Raw genomic sequence first — 22,838 nt, forward strand, 5'->3', positions numbered from 1 at the left:
TCGCACAAAAATACCCATATGCCTATCGATAATCAAAATGAAAAGACGGTCTGATTTAACGATGTGTAGCAACACTCAAATCAAATAGTGTTGATTCCGAAAAGTAATCACATGTGTATCCGAAAACAGCCATTTTAACGTGCCAAAAAAACTATCAACAAAATATATACATATATCGATATATTGATATGTATTTAACATCCCTAGATCACAGTTGCGTGCCGTGCGAACAAACGGGACCATGACCAGTAACAGCACCAGCTGGTCGCGCTAATTGGAAAATTAAACAGATTTTTGTGTGTACTGTGTACATTATGCATAATAAAAACAAATACGCGAGAATTTTTTGGTGTTTCGTGTGAAGTTTGACAAATTGATAAGTGAGTGGCCAGACGGGAGTTGTACGCATATTCGCTCCGGTCCTCAAATCGGACACACAAACAAACACACACACCCGCAGAGTTTTGTAACGCAACACGAGAGGGTCCGTGAAAGAGAGTCTGGAAGTGAGAGCCGCCCCGCAATAATTACACACCAACACCAGCACACGCAGCAGTCATACAATAGTAGATCCCTCCTACTCCTCCTTGTACACGTCCACGTCCGTTCCCCGCGCTTCAAACATAAGGAATTTCAAATAAAATTGGAAATGCAAATGCAAAATGAATGACGAGGAGAACGCCAATAATGTGCCTGGCGCCCAGGCGCAGAGTACGGACCAGTTGGCCAGCCAGGCGGCGACTCCCTCCCGTATCCGCCTGCCCATTGTGGGCATGACATGCCAGTCGTGCGTGCGGAACATACAGGATAACATTGGCAAACGACCGGGGGTGCTCGTGGCTCGGGTGGCGCTCGAGGAGAATGCCGGCTACTTCGACTACGATGCCAGCCTGATCGATGCGCCGCAGATAGCCGAAGCCATCGACGATATGGGCTTTGAGTGCAGCTACAGCACGGCCCTAACCAATATCCGGGTGGTGGGCATGACCTGTCAGTCGTGTGTGCGGAATATCGAGGGGAATATTGGGACCAAACCAGGCATCCAGCACATCGAGGTGCAGCTGGCGGCCAAGAATGCCCGCGTCCAATACGATCCCGGCCAGCTGACGCCCGACGAAATAGCCGAACTCATCGATGACATGGGCTTTGAGGCGAGTGTGGCGGCGGCGGCGGCCACCAGTGGCAGCAACAGTCGGTCGTCGACTCCAAAGACCAACAGTCCTGCCCCCTCGCCACGACAGTCGCCCCGCAGGGATACGGTGCCGGATAAGAAGCACGCACAGAATGGCACGGCCACAGCGATACCCGTGGAACAGGAGGCGCTCACAAAGTGTTTCCTTCACATACGTGGCATGACCTGCGCCAGCTGTGTGGCGGCCATCGAGAAGCATTGCCGGAAGATATACGGCCTGGACAGCATACTGGTGGCGCTGCTGGCCGCCAAGGCGGAGGTCAAGTTCAATGCGAATGTCCTAACGGCGGAGAACATTGCAAAATCCATCACGGAGCTGGGCTTCCCCACCGAGCTCGTTAACGAGCCGAACAACGGGGAGGCGGAGGTGGAGCTAGAGATTGGCGGCATGACATGTGCCTCGTGCGTCAACAAGATCGAGAGCCATGTGCTCAAGGTGCGGGGAGTGACGGCTGCCTCGGTAACGCTGATGACGAAACGCGGTAAGTTTAATCCCAACTAAATCCAACACATAAACCACTGGAAACCCACGTATAAAGACACACCACACCCGAACACACACACACACACACACACCACACAAGTCCAAGTGGGTGGTAATGGCGCGTTCCAGTGCGTGTATTGGTTGGTACATTCCACAAGTGCAATTGATGCCTCGAGCCCCGATTATATAATAATAAGCAGCAAGCAACACCATGGATCTAGAGCACCTGGCACGCCACCAACAGCCGGGGCACCTGTTGCGTATTACTCTCCCCCACCACCCCGCCACCCAGCAACCCAGCAAACCGCCCAATTAAAACAGCTGGCAGAATTTTTTGTTTGTTTTGTGGCAGCAGCCGCAGGTTCCCATATATGTAACTCTTTTTCGTGGTACAGGACAGACAGAGGCAATTGAACACTGAAATCAGAGCTGTGCAGTTTATTGTTTTTATTGTAAACTGATATGGAACGTGTGTTGTTTTTTTGCCATTGCAATTGCTTTTTGTTTAAGGGAAAATACACAGAAAACAAACCCAAGGTGGGATGGGTACAGGGTGAGATGAATTTCCACAGCGGGAGCGGCATAGAACGACATAAGTATTTCAAGTACCAAATGTGTGTGGTGTGGGTGAGAAGCATCGGGTAGCGCCCGGACCGGCGCGGGAACAGCGATTATCCACGACAGAGTGGGAGATAGCCACCAGCGGGAGAGAGAGAGAGAGCTGTTGTCCATCGAGAGAGGATGACTGATTGCAATAAGAGAAGAGTGGGGGAGACGGGACAGTGCATTGAAACGCAATTAAATAGGATCAAAAAACGATTAAAATTGTTTTTGTTCATTGCAAGCGATCAACAAAGCGCAGGGCGTGTGTAGCGTGTGTGTGTGTGTGGGTGTGGGAGTGGAGAGTGTGTTCTTTGTTCCCATTACTCGTGATTTGGCAATCGAGTTATTGAAAGTTAAAAGACCCCCGCCCCAACAGCCACAACAGCGGCAACACACGTCAGCGCATAAGCCTTGAAATCAAAAGCCCAACTTTTGCCCGGAACAAAAGCAAATAGCAACAAAACCAAACGAAAAGTGAAAGAGTCTCCAAGCATCGTACAGCAGCGGCAAAAATAATTAGCAGCACTTAAGCTTTTTTCCCAGAAAAAAAAAAAATATAATGGCATATTATAATTATAGTAAAAGTAAAACCAGAAAGTTAAACCGACGAAGTCTTTCGATCCCTGGCAGATCGATCTACATAATTTTGTTGTGGTTGGAAATATGACCATTATTTTGACCCCCACTGTTTGCAAGAGTTGCTCTCGAAATAAAAATAATCATTCCATTGTCTGGTTGAGAAAGAGAGAAGGAGACGTTGATGGTTTCGCCCAGCCTCCCTCCATCTCCTCTCCTGCCACTATAACGCGCTCTTGTTGTTTACATGCGTGACCACGAACCACGAAGGCAGACACCTTTCGGTGCCATTCACCTTCACTTTGATTTACAGTATTTTTGGAGTCTGTCTCTCTCGCAGATTTCCATTCAACATTTCTGCTCGATTATGCAATGGGTTTAGCTTGGCAAACTTAATGTTTGATCCACAAACCAATTTCAAATTCTTGTTTTCCCTTGAAATCCGCTTTGCGTACGTGCGGCGGCGACAAGAAACAAAAAAAAAATCAAACAAAATAAAAATATAAGTAAAGCTTATTCTCGCGCATAGCGAAAATAATTATGATTGCAATAAAACTGGTTTCCATTCGAATGCCTTTTTGGTCGCGTAGCGCAGCGTACACCAGCTGTGGAGTCTCCGTTTCAGTTTTCAATCTTTTTGCTCACTTTCATTTGACACGACGCGGAGTAAACAGAGAGAGAAGGAATTATGGAACAGCTAACGGTTGATGGTTAATGGTCCCACTGTGTAGCTATCCCACTCTAACACCCTTGTGCTGAGAGAATTTAAGGAAGTCGTTCCCCTTTACCGTTTACCGTTACTCTCTCACTACGGCTGCTGCATGGGTGCAGCAGTATGTATGAAACCATTCACTCTCACTTCTTTGCTTGCGGATATTCAGGGTATTTCCAGTATGTTTCTTTGGATAAGATATGTATATGTACATATGTATGTGTAATCATATATGTAGCTATCGCTGCCTTGCAAATTATTTCATTGGCATAAAGAAAATCCAAACAAAATGTAAAATATTAAATTAAATATAAATAAATATTTCCTGACTTTAAGATATCAGTTATCTGTAGGCTAACCCGTAATCTTTTCTCTGCCATAGATGCTTAAAAGGAGTCCTTAATTGTAGCATCCCCATGCACACAAGTTCATTCCAAACTACTAATCATACAGTTATAATTAGCCCCGTGATCAGCGTGAACTGGAAATGTTAGTTAGTTTTCTGTCGGGGTTTATTTGCTATTTGTTTCAGTTAGTGTTCCACTTTAACTTCCACTTGCACACTGGTAGTTCGGTAGTCGAAATTGGTCTTGTAAATTTGTTGGGTAAAACATATGTTTACCTGCCGATGCTTATCAGATGGGGCGAGGAGTCGCAGTGTCGATAAGTGACGACGACGATGCCGACAACGACACGACGTTGCTGCTTGGAAACAACACAAACAAAATAGGGCACGCAATTCAAATTGAAAATGTTCTAAAATTGTATCAACGAATCGCAGGCGATAAGATGCGAAAATACTTAAACGAACACCCACCCACACACCCCCACACCAGATACAAATACAGACCACACCCCCACACACGGCATTTCCCCCACGGAGATGACGACATACGATGATGATTAGCATTAATTGTCACTCTTCCAATGAAGATAGCAAACACTATATTATAGGGGATATAATCCTTCTCATTTTTCGAACCCCTTCATCGTCTCTGATTGACCTGCTAATTGAACAATGAACAAAGTTTTGGCCCATCGGAACTTTAGATTCTAGTATGTAATTATTATCTATTATACATATCTAGAATTAAAAATAATTAGTCACTCTTCTCAAGGAATTGAAATTGTTTGTAAACACTCTATATTTGAACTAAATTGTGATAAATACCTTCGAACTGACTTTTCAGTCTATACACGATCACGCCCTGGAAACAAAGACTACAACATACTCTTAATGGTATCTAATATTCCCAATCGAAAGATTGACCTGCATAAAACAAGGAACGGGATTAAGAACTAATGTTGTAAGGTAGTCGGGTGCTGAACCAACCCTGTACTTGGTTTTTTCCTATCAGATCGAGTTTTCACGATATCGTTATATCCGATTAAGGCACTTCCCTACATATAGTGGACTGCTAGAACCGTAACCGTATTCAGATAAAAAAAATCCAAAACTCGCCAACAATACTGTTTTAATGCCTACTGGTTTTGATTTGCCCAACGGATTTACCTTAAAATTAAACAGAAAAAAAAAAAAGATTCCGGAAACAAAAATATTTCTTGTTTAAAAATGAATACAAAAAATAATTGCCACAAAAGTAAAAGTTTTGGTCCAAAATCATTTAGATAAACATATTTTAGATGAGACTAACTATTTGAGTCAATAGTACCAGTTATAGTATTATAATGTACTTGTACTAATCAAATTAAGATTCTTAAATTAGAATTATTTTGCTTAATGGCATAAAATGACATAGAAAGCTAATAAAAGCACAATTGCCAATTACGAAAAGATGTACTAAACTGACTAAAAAAAAAACATAAACACTATTACGAGCCATGGTTGATTGAAAACTGATTAAAGTTTTTACGAATTGAGGTCGCTGATTTCAAATATGATCTGCATTCCATCAGTCGCGTTTTAAGTTACGAAATATTTTTGATTTTTTTCCAAAAATTTCAAGTTCAAAGAGGGAATACCTCATCGAACCTAGTATTTCATAATAATGTAACTGTCAGCTTTGCAAAACAATTAAATTTTTGAAAATCGAATGAGAAGTAAAGTTGACTGTTGAACTTTTATTGATGGAAAAATTAATGATACTATTATTTAACTAAAAAGAACTGAGTGGGGAGATAGATGTGAAATGGACCAAGTAAAAAACTTTAATCAGTTTTCATTAACACACAAAAACTTTTATTCCCGTGTAATTATTGATCATAGCCCTTAAATTTCTGCTCTGGAGAGGAAGACCCATCTCATTTGATCGTCATGCATTTTAAGAAAATTCGACAAATTTCACATTTTATTGGGGTAGGGTGGAGGGGAATCACTCGTACTCGTATTCGTATTCATTACAGAACTACAGAGCAGATGGCCAAAGAGATTCGCAATTTCAATTTTATTGCGGCATGGGCAACATAATAAAGCGGAGTACAAGCTAGCGAGCATGCAGCTGCTGCTGTTGCTGCTGCAGTGGGTGGGGGAGGGATGACAAGGTTGAAATATTATCTTATCGATGTCGGCTACAATTGCAAACAGCAACGATATTCCACGAACGGAAAGCGGGCCATGGAGGAGCGTCTGGGCTTTGGAGTGGCTTTCGCTTCAACTCCAGCCACATCACATGCCGATGCACACCACACAAATCCCTACCAGAAACAATCTCTGGTTGTCAATCCCGAACTCAGATGGAACCGGTTGGGCTGGAAGCATGCTCCAGTTTCCAGTTTCCCGTTTCCAGTTGCAGAGCCGGCATTGGGCCATTCCCAAGATTAAACCCCCCCATGTCTGGGCATAAAATAGATAACACCGCAGCAAGCAGTCTCTGATTCTGTGATGAAATTCTACTTCTACATACATACATATGTACATACAAATAATCGTGCATGGAAATGATCGTTGGCTTTGGTCGGTGCGGGGCGGGGCGGGGTGACGCGAGTGTGTGTATGTGCGTGCTTTAGATAAGGAACAATAACTAGTAAAAACTATGCAAATAGTAACGCCTTAAATAAATAGGGGACTGTATGTGGAGAGTGCAAGGTTTAATGTTTAATATTCACAATATTCCCCTTAACCTCGACTGTGCTTACTTTTATGGCTGGCATTGTTGGGAAATCGAACTGAACGTATGCCCAATTTGCACTGCCATCATTGTTGTTCTCGCGATGGATATACTAGTTGATGCAATTAACTGACATGTTAACTCAATTGTTTTTAAACGTTAGGCCAGGGCTACTTTAATGACCGCTAGTGTAATATAGAGAGTAAGATCCGATCCTCCACCCCACTGTGGCTGAAACCACCACAGCAACGGAAACAGAGAATATGCCCCAATGTAATGACCGCTACTGTAGACAAACTTCTGATTTATTCGCAAAATGGTTTTACCTGAAGATAATGCGACCCAAAGTTGAAGTTGTCCAGCATTTCTAATGCTTCTTCAACTTTATCAATTTACAAATTTTTTATTTAATTAATTTAAATTTAAAATGTTGTGTTTAATGTTCCAATTTGTGGTGGCTGCTGCTGTGCCACTGTAGCTGAATCCCTAAAAGCATATTAATGTGATGACCGCTACTGTAGATTCATTTCAGACTGTCGCTCTCTCTTTCTTAACCACACCCACACCTCCCTCGCCCACAGACAGCGCTTCATTCTCTCTCTTTCTCTTTGAACTTCAACCTACATCAACTTAATGACCACCACTGTAATAATGTATGAGAAATATTCACTTTTTATGCCCTCTACTGTCAGCGCTAGATGCAGAACCTGCTGCACTATTTTCGCCCACTATTGCAATTCATATACACACACACATACATTGACCGCTTCTGTACTCACTCGCTCTCACTCACTCTCTCTCGCTCTTTCTTCTGTTTGCAGGCAAGTTCCGCTACAGCACCGAGGACACGGGTCCGCGGAGCATCTGCGAGGCAATCGAGGGACTGGGATTCGAGGCCAAGCTGCTGACGGGCCGCGACAAGATGGCCCACAATTATCTGGAGCACAAGGAGGAGATACGCAAGTGGCGGAACGCATTCCTCGTCTCGCTGATCTTCGGGGGTCCCTGCATGGTGGCCATGATCTACTTCATGCTGGAGATGAACGACAAGGGGCACGCGAACATGTGCTGCCTGGTGCCGGGCCTCTCGATGGAGAATCTGGTGATGTTTCTGCTCTCAACGCCGGTGCAGTTCTTTGGCGGCTTTCACTTCTATGTGCAGTCGTACAGGGCCATCAAGCACGGCACCACCAACATGGATGTGCTCATCTCGATGGTCACCACCATCTCCTATGTGTACTCGGTGGCGGTGGTCATTACGGCCGTTCTCCTCGAGCAGAACAGCTCGCCGCTCACGTTTTTTGACACGCCGCCCGATGCTGTTGATCTTCATCTCGCTGGGCCGATGGCTGGAGCACATTGCCAAGGGCAAAACATCGGAGGCACTGTCCAAGCTGCTCTCCCTGAAAGCCGCCGACGCCCTGCTGGTGGAGATCTCGCCGGACTTTGACATTGTCAGCGAGAAGGTCATCTCCGTGGACTATGTACAGCGGGGGGACATACTCAAGGTGATACCTGGCGCCAAGGTGCCAGTCGATGGCAAGGTGCTCTATGGCCATTCGACCTGCGACGAGTCCCTCATTACGGGCGAATCCATGCCGGTGGCCAAGCGCAAGGGGGCCGTTGTCATCGGTGGGTCCATCAATCAGAACGGTGTGCTATTGGTCGAGGCAACGCACACGGGTGAGAATACGACGCTCGCGCAGATCGTACGGCTCGTGGAGGAGGCGCAAACGAGCAAGGCGCCCATTCAACAGCTGGCGGATCGCATTGCCGGCTACTTTGTGCCCTTTGTGGTGCTGGTGTCCAGCATAACGCTCATCGCCTGGATTGTCATTGGCTTCTCGAATCCCGATCTGGTGCCCGTCGCTATGGAGCACAAAATGCACATGGATCGCAATACGATAATTGTTAGCTATGCGTTCAAGTGTGCGCTGAGTGTCCTGGCCATTGCCTGTCCCTGTGCGCTGGGCCTGGCCACACCCACAGCCGTAATGGTGGCCACTGGCACCGGAGCCATCAACGGTGTGCTGGTCAAGGGTGCCACTGCACTGGAAAATGCACACAAGGTAGGCTCTATCTAGATACTAGATGCTAGAATATTTCCTCGTCGAATGGCTACTAAATCCCGAATTTTCTGCCCCCTTTTTCAGGTGAAAACTGTGGTGTTTGACAAGACGGGAACCATCACCCATGGCACACCGATGACCAGCAAGGTGACCCTCTTCGTGCCACCCCAGGTGTGCAGCCTGGCGCGTGCTCTGACCATTGTGGGCGCTGCCGAACAGAATAGCGAACATCCCATTGCCTCGGCCATTGTGCTGTTTGCCAAGGATATGCTAAACGTGGGAGCCGTTGCCGCTGCCCAGCAGGGCGGTAATTTCGGCAAGAGTTCCCATTTCCAGGCAGTGCCCGGCTGTGGCATTCGCGTGAGCGTCTCCAACTACGAACAGACGCTGCGGCAGGCCTGCAATGCGGAGCGGATCATCAACTATGAGAATCTGTACCGCCAGCATCCGCAGAGCTCCATCAATGTGGATAATGGGGCCAGTGTGGAGCATTTGATGCCACAGCGGGATGTGCGCAAGTCCATGGAAGTGGCACAACAGCAGCTGCTGGCCCTCGACGGCGTTGTCGGTGTGGAGCAGAAGCTGATCGACGGCCCGGAGATCAATGTGCTGATTGGCAATCGCGAGTGGATGCAGCGGAATGCCATCGAAGTGCCGCTCGAGATTGGCGACTGTATGACGCACGAGGAGCGCAAGGGACACACGGCAGTGCTGTGCGCGTTGAACGGGCAGCTGGTGTGCATGTTTGCCGTCTCGGATATGGTCAAGCCGGAGGCACATTTGGCCGTCTACACGCTCAAGAGTATGGGCATCGATGTGGTCCTGCTGACGGGCGACAACAAGAACACGGCAGCGAGCATAGCCAGAGAGGTAGGATCCTGCCATAAAAAGAGTCCGACATCCTGTATCCTAATTAATGGTTGCTACTTTTTATAGGTGGGCATTCGCACTGTTTATGCCGAGGTGCTGCCATCCCATAAGGTGGCCAAAATCCAAAGGATTCAGCAGCGCGGCATACGCGTGGCCATGGTCGGTGATGGCGTAAACGATAGCCCAGCGCTGGCGCAGGCCGATGTGGGCATCACGATAGCGGCGGGCACAGATGTGGCTGCCGAGGCCTCGGACATTGTCCTGATGCGCAACGATCTGCTGGATGTGGTCGCCTGCCTGGATCTCTCGCGGTGCACAGTGCGTCGCATACGCTATAACTTTTTTTTTGCCAGCATGTACAATCTGTTGGGCATACCGCTGGCCAGCGGCCTCTTTGCCCCGTACGGCTTCACCCTGCTGCCGTGGATGGCCTCGGTGGCCATGGCCGCCAGTTCGGTGAGCGTTGTATGCTCCTCGCTGCTGCTGAAAATGTACCGCAAGCCAACGGCCAAGACACTTCGAACGGCCGATTATGAGGCGCATCTGGCCGCCGAGCGGGCGCGTCGCAATGGCTCCTCCTCGGAGTCGGAACTGGACAATCTGTCGCTGCATCGCGGACTCGACGATCTGCCCGAGATCGGTGGCAAGCGGTTGGCCTTCAAGCGCTCAAACACTTCGCTCATTTCGCGTATTTTCATGCAAGGCAACGGCGGCATTGGCGGCCACTCATCGACGGACAAACATGAGGAGGGGCTGCTCGATGCCGACGACCAGTACGACGGACTCACCAAAATCGTGAAGAGTCGATACCTCAGCGACAGCACAGAGCTTCAAAAGCTGTGAGTGCGACGGGATGGGATGGAACTGAAATCCGCACAGGCCACAGGACAAAACAAATTTGCAGTGTAATAATAATTGTAAAGTAAAAAATGAAATGAAATGGAAAAAAAAAAAAAACAACAACAACGAGACATTATAATACACATGTGGTATATAGTATAAACAAAGTACATAGAGAGCATATACATGCATGCATATAAGCCGAATGTTTATTCAATTTTTGTATTCACCATCAGCCTCCATTGATACCCCTTCCCCGGCCCACATTCTGCCACAGCGATTCCCCCCCCCTCCCATCATAGAAATTGTTGTATATCCCGCTCGTTATTTTTTTTTCCTCCAAGAAGCCTGTGGAACATCTCTTCCTTTCTGACCCATCATTATTACATACATATATGCAAGCATTAGCCTTTGTATTTTTTTTTTTTTTTTTTTTTTATATCGTAGCTTTATTGTACTATTATTAAGTTGATCTGAACAGAGGAAAGGAAGGGTCGAAAGAGACATCAAAGACATGAAAACTATTGTTACTTATTGTTAATTTGCACCGATCATTAAACCATTAATTAATTAATTATGTATGTACATCTGTTGGCAAGGCAGCAAACACAGATATTGATGAAAGCATATTGCATTGGGCTACATCCAAAGGGAAAAGGGTTATAGTTCTTAGCTACAACCCAAGGAATATTTCACATTTTGGCACGTACGAATGGAATGCTAAAACTTTGAATTGAACCAACTGGAAGAGACGCTACTGGAACGAACCAATCTCCTGCAATACAAGGAGTATGCCACATTTCTTAGGACATGGCAAGGCAACGCTAGTGTTGTTGTAGCATACAGAGGATTATCCAATTGAATATAATTAATTTGATACAGAGAAACAACATTCGAGGCCTTTCTGCAAGGAGTTTCTCTACAATTCAAGCAGATTATACCAAAAATAGTTACCTATGCCAATGGGCTATGCTTTGGACATGTGCAAATCAGTGGAAATTTTAAATACAACCCAAGGAAATTGTTGCCACGTGAACGATTAATCCCCTGGAAGCCAAAATGTGCGGCATATTGGTTTCTGAGAGCATATAGGGAAGCGGCCCGTGGGCACGATTTTGGAGCTTGGGAGCAGTACAGCAAACTCAACCTATGAGCGATGCTCGGTGCCACACATGCGGCGTGAATTTTGTTATTGCATTCTGGGGACAGACAGACCAAGTGGCTTCGGTTGCCAAAAAATATAAAACTGAATAATCAGATGTTCCGAAAGCAAACAGTTTATTGTATTTCTTCTTGTTTTGTTTGGACTGTTTGCTCATCAGTCATGAGCAGAAAAATATGTCGGATCTGCCATCTGCATCATGAGGACGTGGCCGTTGCGCATACCCAGACTCTCGGGTGTGTCCCCGGCGTTGATGATGTTCCCATTGTAGAGGAAGCGCATGGCGTCCATGGCGACATTTGCACGCATTGTGGCAGCGCGCATAAATTGAAAGAACTCGGTGGTTTTTTCAACAATGAAAAAACCAAGCTCAATATTATCAGCGACCACTTTCAGCATAATGCGTTCTTGGTTGGACATCTTGTTGTAATTTCTGGCTGTGGATAAAGGGCGGGCAAGAGCATTATTCTATCAGTATCGCCGTTGCACATGCGCCTCTGCAGGTTTTGCTACTTACTTGTATATCAAAATCAATTAAATAAATGATAAAGTACGCCTGAAACGCTTGATTATTTCTTTTGCAATATATATCCAGGAACGACAGAGCTTCAAGATGGCGACGTCTGGCTTCGATTTCTGCCGAATGCGACCCTGTCGACCGATTTGTAAATATCGCATGAGCCGACTCATTTGCGGTTTGTTTTCTTTGCTTTTCTGCAGCTAACGACTTTAATTCAATTAGAATATTTAAAAATCCATTCAACTTTTTGCACTCCACGCGTTCCACAGACGGCTCCAGACGTTCCACACGTTAACGGTTTTTGAGCTTTTCGACCGTTCGATATGTGGTGAGAAATACTGATAGTGTGCCATCGATAGTTATGTCAAAATGAGAGTCTTTCTTTCAAACATAAAATCTGCGAGCGTATTCACTTTTATATTTTCACTTGCTGGCTGCAAACAGAAATGGCCCTGAACATAGAACTCCATGATCTAGATCAGTCGGTAAAAGACAATAAATCGTACAAGTAAGTGTGCCCAAATGTGGGTAGGGTAGGGTAGGGCAGCCTGATTGAATCGTACTTGTAGGTCCCTGGTGCTGCAGAATGGTCTGCGTGCGTTGATCATATCGGATCCCAATCTGGAGCCCGGCGGTGAGGCCTACAGCTACAAGACGGCTGCCCTGGCCTTGACGGTGGACTGTGGCTCATTCAAAGATCCGCCCAAATATCGCGGCCTGGCCCGCGTCCTGGAGCATCTGCTGCGCACGGACGAGATATTTACGCCGCATGTGCAGAAATGTGGCGGCGAGAGCAACATCCGCACCGATTGCGAGGAGACAATGTTCTACTTTGAGGTGCCCGAGACGCACCTGACCTCGTGTCTGTTGCACCTGACGGCGCTGCTGCTCAAACAGGACACGCTGGAGCGTGAGCGGCTGCCCAATATAGAGGATCTGCAGCGCAATGTCGAGGACTACAAAATGCAGAGGAATAAACTGCTGGCCAGCCTCGCCAGCGACGACTATCCGCACGGGCTGTACGATTGGGAGAACTTGGCAGAGCTCAAGGAGGAGGATCCCGAGGATGCATTCGCCACGATGATCCAGAAGCTGCGACGCGACAATTATGTGGCCAATCAGATGCACGTTTGCCTGCAGGCCCGCCTGCCCCTCGACGAACTGGAGCAGATGATCTACCGCCACTTTGCCGTGATACCGTGCAACGACAACGAGTCGACAGATCTCACTCAGAGCTTCGATTATCGCAGCGCCTTTCGTGCGCAGTTCCACGAGCATGTGTTCTATGTGAACTCCACGGACGACAAATGCCTGCTGGAGCTCACCTGGCTGCTGCCCAGTGTCTGGCAGTATTATCACAGCAAGCCGGAGCGATTCGTGGCCTTTCTGCTCAGCCAGGAGGGGGCTGGCAGCCTGTGTGTGTACCTGCAGCGTCGCCGCTGGTCGGTCCATCTGGTGGCGGGCATCGACGATAATGGCTTCGATCTAAATTCCATCTATTCGCTGTTCAAAATATCCATCCAACTCACCGCCGAGGGCTGCAAGCACATCGATGAGGTGCTGGCCGCCACCTTTGCCTACATAAAGCTGATCGCTGCCACGGAGCCGCAGGTGCTGCGGCAATTGTATGACAAACAGCAGACAATTGAGGAAACCAAATTCCATTTCCAGGTCAATCTTGCGGCGGTGCATAATGTGCAGGATCTGGTGCTGAATAGCAAACATTATCCGGTGAAGGATGTGCTGACAGCCGGGAAGCTCTACTACGAATACGACCAGCAGCAGCTGTCCGAAATGATTGGATTTCTGAACAAAATGGACTTCAATCTGGTGATTATCAGGTCGGGGGATACTGCGTCCGAGGACAGCACGCCCATGCCCGGCAAATGGCAGCAGTTGTGGCGGGAATCGAAGCCCATTGAGGAGCTGTGTCTGCCCGAACCCAATCGCTTTGTGGCCGAGGATTTTACTATCTTTTGGCTGGAGCAGGGCCAACCGGAGCTACCGTCGCGCCCCACGAAGTTGATACAAACGAGAGTCTGTGAGCTGTGGCACCGACTGGATGACACATTCGCTCAGCCCAAGGCCACCATGTCGTTCTATTTTATATCCCCGCTGCAGCGTCAGAGTGCCCGGAAGTAAGCCAGGCAATCCTTGAGCCAATTCGGTGTCCCAAACTAATCTATCTCCCATCTATTCCTCGCAGAGAGGCCATGTGCTCGTTGTACGTCAACTTGGTGGAGGGGCAGCTGGTCGAGCAGATTTATCCGGCGGCCATTGCGGGTCTGCGCTATGCCTTCACCGTCGGCGAAAAGGGTCTCGTCCTCAAGGTGCGTGGTTACAACGAGAAGCTCCATTTGGTGGTGGAGGCCATTGCCCAGGCGATGGTGAATGTTGGCGACACCGTCGAGGACTGGATGCACACAGACTATCGTGACAATTTGCGTGAGTTTCATTTCTATGAACTGGTCAAGTCGCGGCTGCTTTGCAGGTAAGAGAGAGTGAGAGAGAGAGAGAGAGAATCAATTTACTCGTTAATTAACGAGATGGTCGTGCACGTACCCCCTTTAGGGACATTCGCCAGTGTGTGCTCAAGGAGTCTCGTTGGCTGTGCATCGACAAGTACAAGAGCATCAATGGCATCAGTTTGGATGACTTCAAGGCATTTGCACGAAAGTTCCGCGAGGAGCTGTACATTCAGGCCCTCATCGAGGGCAACTACACGGCGGAGTCGGCCACCGATGTGATGAATGACGTGATCAGGCGCCTACAGTGCCGTCCCATTCGAGAGCCCCGCTTTCTGGAGGATCGGGTGAAGGAACTGCCACTGGGCAGCCACTGCATCCGCTGTAGGGCCCTCAACGAGTGCGATCCCAATACGGTGATCATGAACTACTATCAGATCGGGCCGAATACGATGCGCATCCAGAGCCTGCTCGACCTGATGATGATCTTTCTGCAGAATCCCATCTACAATTATCTGTGCGCCCAGGAGAAGCTCTGCCACTATGTGTTTCCCAAGGTGCGCCTCTATTACGGCATTATTGGCTACTCGATAACCGCCTCGTCGAAGCATACGTTAAAGGAGGCCAGTGGTCTGGAGCAAGCCATGGATAAGTTCCGCCTCAAGATGCTGCAGATACTCAAGAAAATGTGCAACGAAGAGTTCCTGCGCACCAAGGAGAAGGTCATTGCGGCGAAGCTTGCCCCGGACGAGGACCTGACCATCGCATCGGATCGCCATTGGGAGGAGATTGTCAATGGCGACTATCTGTTCGATCGCAATCAACAACTGGCCGATGCCCTGCGCAATCTAACCAAAAACGAAATGTTCAGCTTCCTGATGCACACCGACGCTGCCAATTTGCGCAAACTTTCGATTCAGGTGATTGGATACTCGCCGACCGAATGGGCCAGCGGCTATTCATCGGATAAAACCAATTGCAGCAGCGATGCCTTCTTCGAGACCACTCAGACGCCAAGTTCTGCTTCAGAGGATGCATTGGGCTATAGGGATGTGGATGAGGAAGAAAGTCTGTACGAGGACTTGGGCAATCGAGTGAGCCTTGTGTTCCTGCCCAGAGACGGCGGCACTATGAACACCATTGTGGATATTGATGACTTCAAGACGAGCCTCGATTCATACCCACGCCGCAAGTTGTTGCCTGAGAACCAAGAGAATCAACGTACCGCGCGCTTGGAGCTGGCGCTTAGACGCTCCGCCGCACGATTTCAACCCAATTAGTTAAATTTCAGTTTTTACCAATTCAGTTCAAATGAAATGTTAAATATAAAAACAAAGACAATCTTCCACCTCTACAGAAAACATACAAAAATAACATAGTACCTGAACGAAACAAATTTGTGATCCAGAATAAAATGAAACATTATTAGGCACTGCATAAATGGTAGGCAACCAACAAATGTACGTAGGTAAATACTGTACATTACTAAACCTAAACATAATAATAGAGACTTACATTATATTTTGTTACCTGTGCAGTTGATAGCCCTGGCAGCTATCACTGAGCTTAATATTAAATAAATGAGGTAATGAAATCTTGAATCGCTCTTCTAATATTCGTGAAGGAAAGCAGCTAACTCTTCAGCGAACCATTAAATTAAATTCAATTCCATAAGCTTCAGGCTAATGCACGTGAGCAGACAATGCGTCAAGACAAGCTCAAATGCGTAGATGATAAACGTAGAATAAAATCCACGCAACCAATTTTACATTGTTTCGTCTGCATATGACATGTGCGGAAGTGTGCAACATTCGTCAGGACTGTGGATGACAGGCTGCAGCCTGACGCAATTCAGGCGCGTGCGTGCCCCAAAAGTGCGTCATTCAGTCAGTGTCAGCGCCTTACACAGGTTCTTCTTCCTACGCATCCTGCCCGCAATGACGCTAAGAAAACAAACGAAAATTTTGCCAAATATTATGGGGCTAATGCGTTTCAGATTACACCCTAAAATATTGCCTTCGAAAGTTTCCACTGCCCATGCAGGCCCTCCAATTAGCTTACACAGGACAATGTCAAGAAAATAAATGAAATGGTGTTGGCTGACCGACAAGTAAAGTGTGCCAGCTTGCAGATGCCACAAGGATTATTACTGAGAGGACATGCCATTTTTTGAGCGAGATTCCTGGGCATTTGCAGATTCAAAGACACGACGAAAGAGTGTTGGGGCCCGGCACCAAATTGCTTCCCTCTCCCATTTTCGCCAAAGTTGGCTTCCTCTGATTGTTATTATCACTTCCCACCTAGTAGTAAATAGTAGCTCTTTTTCGTTCTGCATTCAGGTTCTTTTGTTTATTTGTAATTATTTATTTAAAAAAAAAAATAAAAACACTTAAACTAATGCTTATAACATAAATAGATCCCAAAATTTAATCAAATATTGTTTTTGTTTTTTCTTTTGCATAATTACTATTCATTTTAGGTAATTGGTTTCTTTTCTGTGTGTGTGTGTGTGAGTGCGTGTATTTTGTTTTTTTTTTTTGCATTACAATTACAATTTAAATGTCAATTCGATTTGTATAGACTGATTTTCCCCCTTTTCTTTTTCGTGCTTGAAGTCCGTTTTGTCCTGTCCTTTTTTTATATCTGATGATGCTTTTTAAAGCTGTTTGCAAATACCCTTTTGCAGCAGGGTGTGGTGTGTGGGGGTAGAGGCCATGAGCCCTACGAATTATTACAGAATGGTTTCAATATGTGAATAAAATAATTCATTCACATTAAATTTCCAATCGAAAAATTACAAAAAAAAATATATCATCTAAAAACTATGTGGAACCGTGGCTTGGAACAGATTTCTGTCGTTTTTTTGGGTTTTGAAAATACTTGTTACTGCAAAGGGTATTTTAACTTCGAGCTGCCTGCCGAACGTATGCGGCGGCATTCATGCGATTTTGTTGTTTGTTCCTCTTTTTCCTCTTTTTTTTGTTATGTGGTGCATTTTGGCTTGTCTATTGCTTTGGTTGGGCAGCGGTTGGGAGACGGACACCAAACCGAACCAGCAGCTTGCCGCCGGACTCACAAATCGTGTATCTATGTTATGTATCTTTTACATATGGATTAATAGCAAACTGGGAAGGATATGTATTCGGGCTATGGCGCTGGCTACTGGCGGAGTTCAAGCAACTGCGAGGACTGGTGCAGGAGGGGGCTGGCTATGAGAGAGACCGAAAATCATCCATCTACTTGGTGGGTATGAAGCGCGCCTTGACCGCCTGACCCATGGACAGATGTAGATGCTGCTGCTGCTGTTGCTGCTGCTGCTGCTGCTGCTGTTGCGCCTGTTGTTGCGCCTGCTGTTGCATGTGCTGGTTGATCTGCTGTTGGATGGAAAGGCCACTGGCACTGCTGATGATATGCTGGCTGTGTAGAGGCTCATTGATCTCAATCTTAATAGCCGTGGCGGCCAAGGTGCCGGTCGTCTTGTTCTTATTCTTCGGCGGACGTCCACCTACAGAAACAAACAAACAAAAAGGTTAAAAGAGTCCTTAAGAATGTTGAGAGGCAACTACTTACGCTGTCCCGTCGTGTGCTGCAGCGAAAGCGGCTGGCCGATCATCGCCAATGGCTGTTGTGGCGACTGCAACGTGACAGTCTTCTTGGAGCGCTTCGGCGGCGGTAGCTCGTGATGGGAGTGATTTGTGAGCAAATGCTTGGACAGGTGCTGGCGTACGGCAAACGATTCCGTACAGTTGGCCACCGGACAACTGAGATACCGACCCTCGACATGCCGCTGCACATGCTTCTTCAGCAGCGACTCCTGGTTGAAACTGCTCGGGCAGATGTCGCACTTGAACTTGAACTCGTCGTGCATCTTGAGGTGCTGGTCGAGGTGGGCCTGCTGCAGGAACTTCTCGTCGCACTTGCCGCACTCGTAGGGGAAGGCCAGACCGTGCGACTTCATGTGCGTGTGCAACTGTGACTGCTGCTTGAAGCTCTTGTCGGGACAACGCGGACAATAGTAGCCGCTGACGCCGGCATGCGCCTGCAGGTGCTGATTTAGTGAGGTGACCTGCGTGAACTTCTTGTTGCATACGTTGCAGCAGTACTGCTGCACCTTGTGGTGTGACTTCATGTGGTTGTTGAGGTTGGTCACCTGCAGCAATTGAAGGAGTTTTTAGAATTGGATTTTAATTTTCAGATTTGGGGTACGGGATATGGGATATGGCTGGCTCACCTGGGCAAAACTGCGTCCGCATTCGGGCTCATTGCAGACGAAGGGCCGCTCGCCTGTGTGCAGCCGCCGGTGATTATTTAGGTTCGTGATCTGTGTGAAGGTCTTGCCACAGTCGACGCACTGGTATGGACGATCGTTCGTGTGGATCCGTTCATGATTCCGCAGATTGGCCGCCTGGGTGAAGCCTTTGTGTCAAAGAAAGAAGAGTTCAATCGGTAGTACGAATGGGTAGGATGTGGTAGGTAGAAGGTAGATTGGTGGTATATCCCGCACACACTTACCTTTGTTGCAGTAGGTGCATACAAATTTACGCTCCGCCGAGTGGTTCCGTATGTGCGTCATCAGCGAGGATTTGCGCGAGAACGTCTTGTTGCACAAGGGGCAGGAGCCCTCCTCGTTGAATATCAGATCCACCTGTGACACGGGCGAGAGTGGGAAAAAGACACATATGCAGTAAGTAAGTGAGTGCGCGAGAGGGACAGAGGCACGAGTGTGAATGGGTGGTGAAGTTTAACTATCAGTTTTTGCAAGCACTGTTGCAATCGCTCGCTTGCTCGCTCACACGAACACAAACAGAACTCAGAACTCACGCTCAACAAGCTGGCGGCCAAAAATATGGACTGCAAATCCCCGTGTAAATTCAGTTTGTTTATTTCTAATTGTTCTCCCTGTTGCAAGTCTAAAATTATATTTTTTTTCTGGTTGACTCTGTGTTGCTGCATGCCACGCACTGCATGCCACACACCCGCACACAGAAAGCGTCAATCGAAAAGTGAACTTTTTCCGCCTTAGATTTACACACAGCGCGCACAGAAAACGCTGAGCGTCGACGCTGGCATCGACAGAGCGCAGATATTAATGAAAAAAAAGAAGAAAAAAAAAATAACCATATATATGTATAAATATAAATATAAAGGAAAACAAGAAAATGAGCAGTCATGTGCACAGCAAGTCGAATAGTGAATACCCTCACAATGCAATTGGCACGCGACTCGACTCAAAATGTCCTATTGACGGGCGGTAAGAACTTACAGGAACTCCCCCGTTACATAAATGCAAATACTTATGGACATACGGACTTATCTGTTTTAACAAATTACAATGCAGAATTAATTTTTTGAACAATATGTATTCACCCCACATTAATGTATTGGAAGGGTATTCGATGGATCATATTGCCAAAATATTATTTCTGCAGAGCAGAGCTCAGTTGCATGGTGGAAAAAGAAAGGCACAAGAACAGGCAAAGAAACGGGGAAAAAATAAGAAGTGGGTGAAGAAGAGAAGCAGAAGAAGGAGCCGAGGCGACGAATGTGCAAGCAAATGTACACATGTATTTCTATATGTATGTATATATGTTTGCACATATGTGTGCGAATATTTATGTGCTGCTGCTGATTCTTGTTTGTTTGTATGTGTGGGAGTAGCATGTGCAGTTATGTGTAAAGGGGAAAGGAAAACAACAAGAAAAAAACATAATAATAAACAGTCAAATGCAAGGTGTATTTATGTTAGGTGAGGAATTCCCGCTCTCATGAGTTGCATATTTTGTTGCTTGATCTGTCTTTATCTTCGTTTTAAGCAAAGAATAAAAGCAAATGAAACGAAATAGTCAACTTTTGGAACAAAAACTTCGTGTGAATGCTTCCCCTTACATCAATACACCTTGGGCAAGTGCAGCCGAAGGAGTCCTATGTAGATGCGTGTGTGGGAGGATAACGTTTGCCAACACTGTCACATTTAGACAGAGAAATCGCTATCTGTCTCGCTTTTATCAGCATAAACTTACATCTTCGGAATCGTCCTGCGATTGTAGATTCTCGGAAGAGCTCGATGATTGTATTTGTTGTTGCTGTTGATGTTGCTGCTGCTGGTGTAGCTGCAGCACTGCAACGGCAGCGGCATTACTGCCGTTCGTCAGCTGCTGCGCCACTGCAGCAACGTCGCTATCACTGGACGTCGATGACGATGCGACGGCGGCGGCAGCGGCTGCTGCAACGGCTGCCGATACGGAAACAGCAGTCGGAGCACCTTCTGCCCCCCGCACTGCTTGATGGAAGTTTGAATTGTTTGTCAGCTGTTCAGAGCAGCGTACGCACGTGGGTATGCTATAGCCGGGCACTTGGAATAACTGTGGATTAGAAAAGGGAGGGAGAGAGAGAAAGAGATGAGTATCCAATTGGACCAAAATGGAAAGTGCGTTTTGCCTTTTCTTTTCGCTTTGATAACAACAAAAATGTAATAATCATAATACGTTTTATTTATTGTATCCCTCCACCCATCTCATCAACATCTCATCAACAAACCAACCGGGCACCAACACATTTATTCCCCCGCCTCACACAAAAAATATCAAGCAAGAAGATAAACACACACGTACACACACATACACACTATGTGCTGGCAGCGACAGTTCAAGTTATAGTAGTTGGCAGGTAAGGAGATTCACAAGAACGTAAAAAATTAACTTATGCTTTTCAGCAGCCTAGCGGCACCGCCTCACCTTCCATTTAATATACTTTGCGCAAGTAATTTTGTTGCTGTTTTCATTTCATGTTATTTCATTTTCCTTCTTCTTCGTTTTTTTATTCTTTTGCTTTTTGTGTTTTGTTTTGACTCTGCCAACGTCGAGTGCAGAGGCGTACGACCTGAAAGCACTAAACAAGGGGATTCTTTGGAAGCGGAGTTAAGGTTTTTATACTGTTGTTGCAACAGTTGCCAGTAGTTAGACAGATTCATATTGGATCATACATTGTTGGTTACCCCTGTGCCGCTGTCACTGTGTTTCTTTATGTGTGGTTGATGGTGGAAGAGCGGGACGTGTGGGGGGGACAGTGGAACAGAGAGGTAGGCAGAGAGGTGAAAAGGAGTCAAAGTGAAAAGTAAGCAGGCCAGCAGCGCAGGCAGTGCGCAAGAAAAATGTAAAAATAATATTTTTTCAAGTTGTCGGCTTGAACAACTTTTTTTTGTGTCTAAAAATAAATATGTTCGGCAATAGTTTTTTGGGGTCGCATATGTGTGTGTATGTATGTATGTAAATACATACATGTGTGCGAGCGATCAAAACTTTTGCCTGTGAATGAGAGACGCAAACGGAAAGCAATGCGCGCGCTTTTCAACCCCCACCCAATGGCCAACCATAAACAGCACCTAAGCAGTAGCCGCAGCGGCAGCGGTTGCCGGCAGAGCTGAATCCCGCACAATTTTTCAATTGTTTAAACTCCTCCTCCACCACATCAACATTCCCCCACACACCTTTGCAAGCAGTGAAAATCAATAACTAAAATTTAATAATTTCTAATCCTACCCAGGCAACCACTTACCGTTGCTGTTTGAAAGCAGAGCCTACAGATGGTGTCCATGACGCTGCTTCTCCTCCGCCTCTTCCATCAACTAAAGTTACCGGTTGGAATTTATTTACTTCACTGTTCCGATTTTTTGTTTTCTCTCACAGAAATAATATTAATATTGCTTTAAAAAGTTCACCTAAAAAGTGAGTGATCGGCCCGTTTCCTTGCAAGAATTTGATATAACAACAATTTGGTTGTGGTTTTTTTTTTACACAAAAACAATAGCACGCTTGCTGCTCTTCTTGTTTCTGTTGTTGCTTTTGCTTCTCTCACTTCTTCCCTTTACCGTTGTTTGTGATTGCCTTGCACTTGCACATGCCACTGTTCTTGTTGTTGCTTTCGAGTTTGCTCCGCTCCGTCTTTTTGTTGCTTAATTTTGTTCCTTTTCGGCGTAGGGTTACAATCACACAAAACAACCAACAAAATAAAAAAAAAGCAGCACTCTTATTCCTTTTTTGTATTTTTTTTCGCTGTATGTGTGTGTATGTGGGAGAAAAGAAAAAAATGAAATATTCTCTGGTGCTGCTTTAACACACGCGATTTTGTATAGTGCTGGCCTTGTCTGAATAAGGCCCTGAGACCTGTCCTCCGACGTTTACCAACACTCCAAGCGAATGCGCAACAGCTGGGCGCGCAGTTTAAAATTTTTAAATGTTTCTTGGCAAGTACGAGCGTTTATAACAAATATTATTGATA

The 22,838-nt window shown here is 46.4% G+C and overlaps 3 protein-coding genes across 5 annotated transcripts; 2 read left to right on the forward strand and 1 right to left on the reverse strand.

Moving 5' to 3' along the window:
* The first annotated feature begins 211 nt into the window (after nucleotides 1-211).
* LOC111069367 (copper-transporting ATPase 1) lies at nucleotides 212-10,516 on the forward strand. Its single transcript, XM_022359398.2, is given in 5 exon segments — nucleotides 212-1,674; nucleotides 7,457-7,947; nucleotides 7,949-8,704; nucleotides 8,789-9,574; nucleotides 9,641-10,516. Coding segments are annotated over 5 exon segments (3,822 nt in total). The 5' UTR covers nucleotides 212-662; the 3' UTR covers nucleotides 10,418-10,516.
* Nucleotides 10,517-12,453: 1,937 nt separating this feature from the next.
* Nucleotides 12,454-16,113, forward strand: LOC111069368 (nardilysin-like). Of its 2 annotated transcripts, XM_022359400.2 has the most exons (5): nucleotides 12,454-12,604; nucleotides 12,666-13,707; nucleotides 13,768-14,234; nucleotides 14,303-14,587; nucleotides 14,668-16,113. In XM_022359400.2, the coding sequence occupies exons 1-5, from the start codon at nucleotides 12,543-12,545 to the stop codon at nucleotides 15,839-15,841; spliced, it is 3,030 nt and encodes a 1,009-aa protein (XP_022215092.2). In that variant the 5' UTR covers nucleotides 12,454-12,542; the 3' UTR covers nucleotides 15,842-16,113. The 2 variants fall into 2 exon arrangements, with proteins under 2 accessions (XP_022215092.2, XP_022215091.2); XM_022359399.2 differs by having other exon boundaries at nucleotides 12,666-14,234.
* An 845-nt stretch (nucleotides 16,114-16,958) lies between these two features.
* LOC111069380 (oocyte zinc finger protein XlCOF6.1) lies at nucleotides 16,959-22,450 on the reverse strand. Of its 2 annotated transcripts, XM_022359415.2 has the most exons (6): nucleotides 22,116-22,450; nucleotides 20,582-20,923; nucleotides 19,074-19,206; nucleotides 18,793-18,977; nucleotides 18,132-18,711; nucleotides 16,959-18,066 (listed from the first exon to the last, which is right to left on the reverse strand). In XM_022359415.2, exons 1-6 carry the CDS (start codon nucleotides 22,152-22,154, stop codon nucleotides 17,798-17,800), a joined length of 1,548 nt encoding a protein of 515 aa, XP_022215107.2. In that variant the 5' UTR covers nucleotides 22,155-22,450; the 3' UTR covers nucleotides 16,959-17,797. The 2 variants fall into 2 exon arrangements, with proteins under 2 accessions (XP_022215107.2, XP_022215108.2); XM_022359416.2 differs by lacking the exons at nucleotides 20,582-20,923; nucleotides 22,116-22,450 and adding an exon at nucleotides 19,383-19,557.
* Between the last annotated feature and the right edge of the window lie 388 nt (nucleotides 22,451-22,838).

The sequence above is a fragment of the Drosophila obscura genome, unplaced genomic scaffold (assembly GCF_018151105.1).
Source record: "Drosophila obscura isolate BZ-5 IFL unplaced genomic scaffold, ASM1815110v1 contig_29, whole genome shotgun sequence".
NCBI lineage: Eukaryota > Metazoa > Arthropoda > Insecta > Diptera > Drosophilidae > Drosophila > Drosophila obscura.

What these genes read in the sequence shown, in the direction of transcription:
- LOC111069368 (XM_022359399.2), top strand. Translation starts at nt 12,543, where the DNA reads ATGGCCCTGAACATAGAACTCCATGATCTAGATCAGTCGGTAAAAGAC. An exon ending in AAAGACAATAAATCGTACAA is followed by an intron (nt 12,605 to 12,665) that starts GTAAGTGTGCCC and finishes TCGTACTTGTAG; the next exon opens with GTCCCTGGTGCTGCAGAATG. An exon ending in CAGCGTCAGAGTGCCCGGAA is followed by an intron (nt 14,235 to 14,302) that starts GTAAGCCAGGCA and finishes TATTCCTCGCAG; the next exon opens with AGAGGCCATGTGCTCGTTGT.
- LOC111069380 (XM_022359415.2), bottom strand. Translation starts at nt 22,154, where the DNA reads ATGGACACCATCTGTAGGCTCTGCTTTCAAACAGCAACG. An exon ending in TCTGCTTTCAAACAGCAACG is followed by an intron (nt 20,924 to 22,115) that starts GTAAGTGGTTGC and finishes TCTAATCCACAG; the next exon opens with TTATTCCAAGTGCCCGGCTA. An exon ending in CGCAGGACGATTCCGAAGAT is followed by an intron (nt 19,207 to 20,581) that starts GTAAGTTTATGC and finishes CCCGTGTCACAG; the next exon opens with GTGGATCTGATATTCAACGA.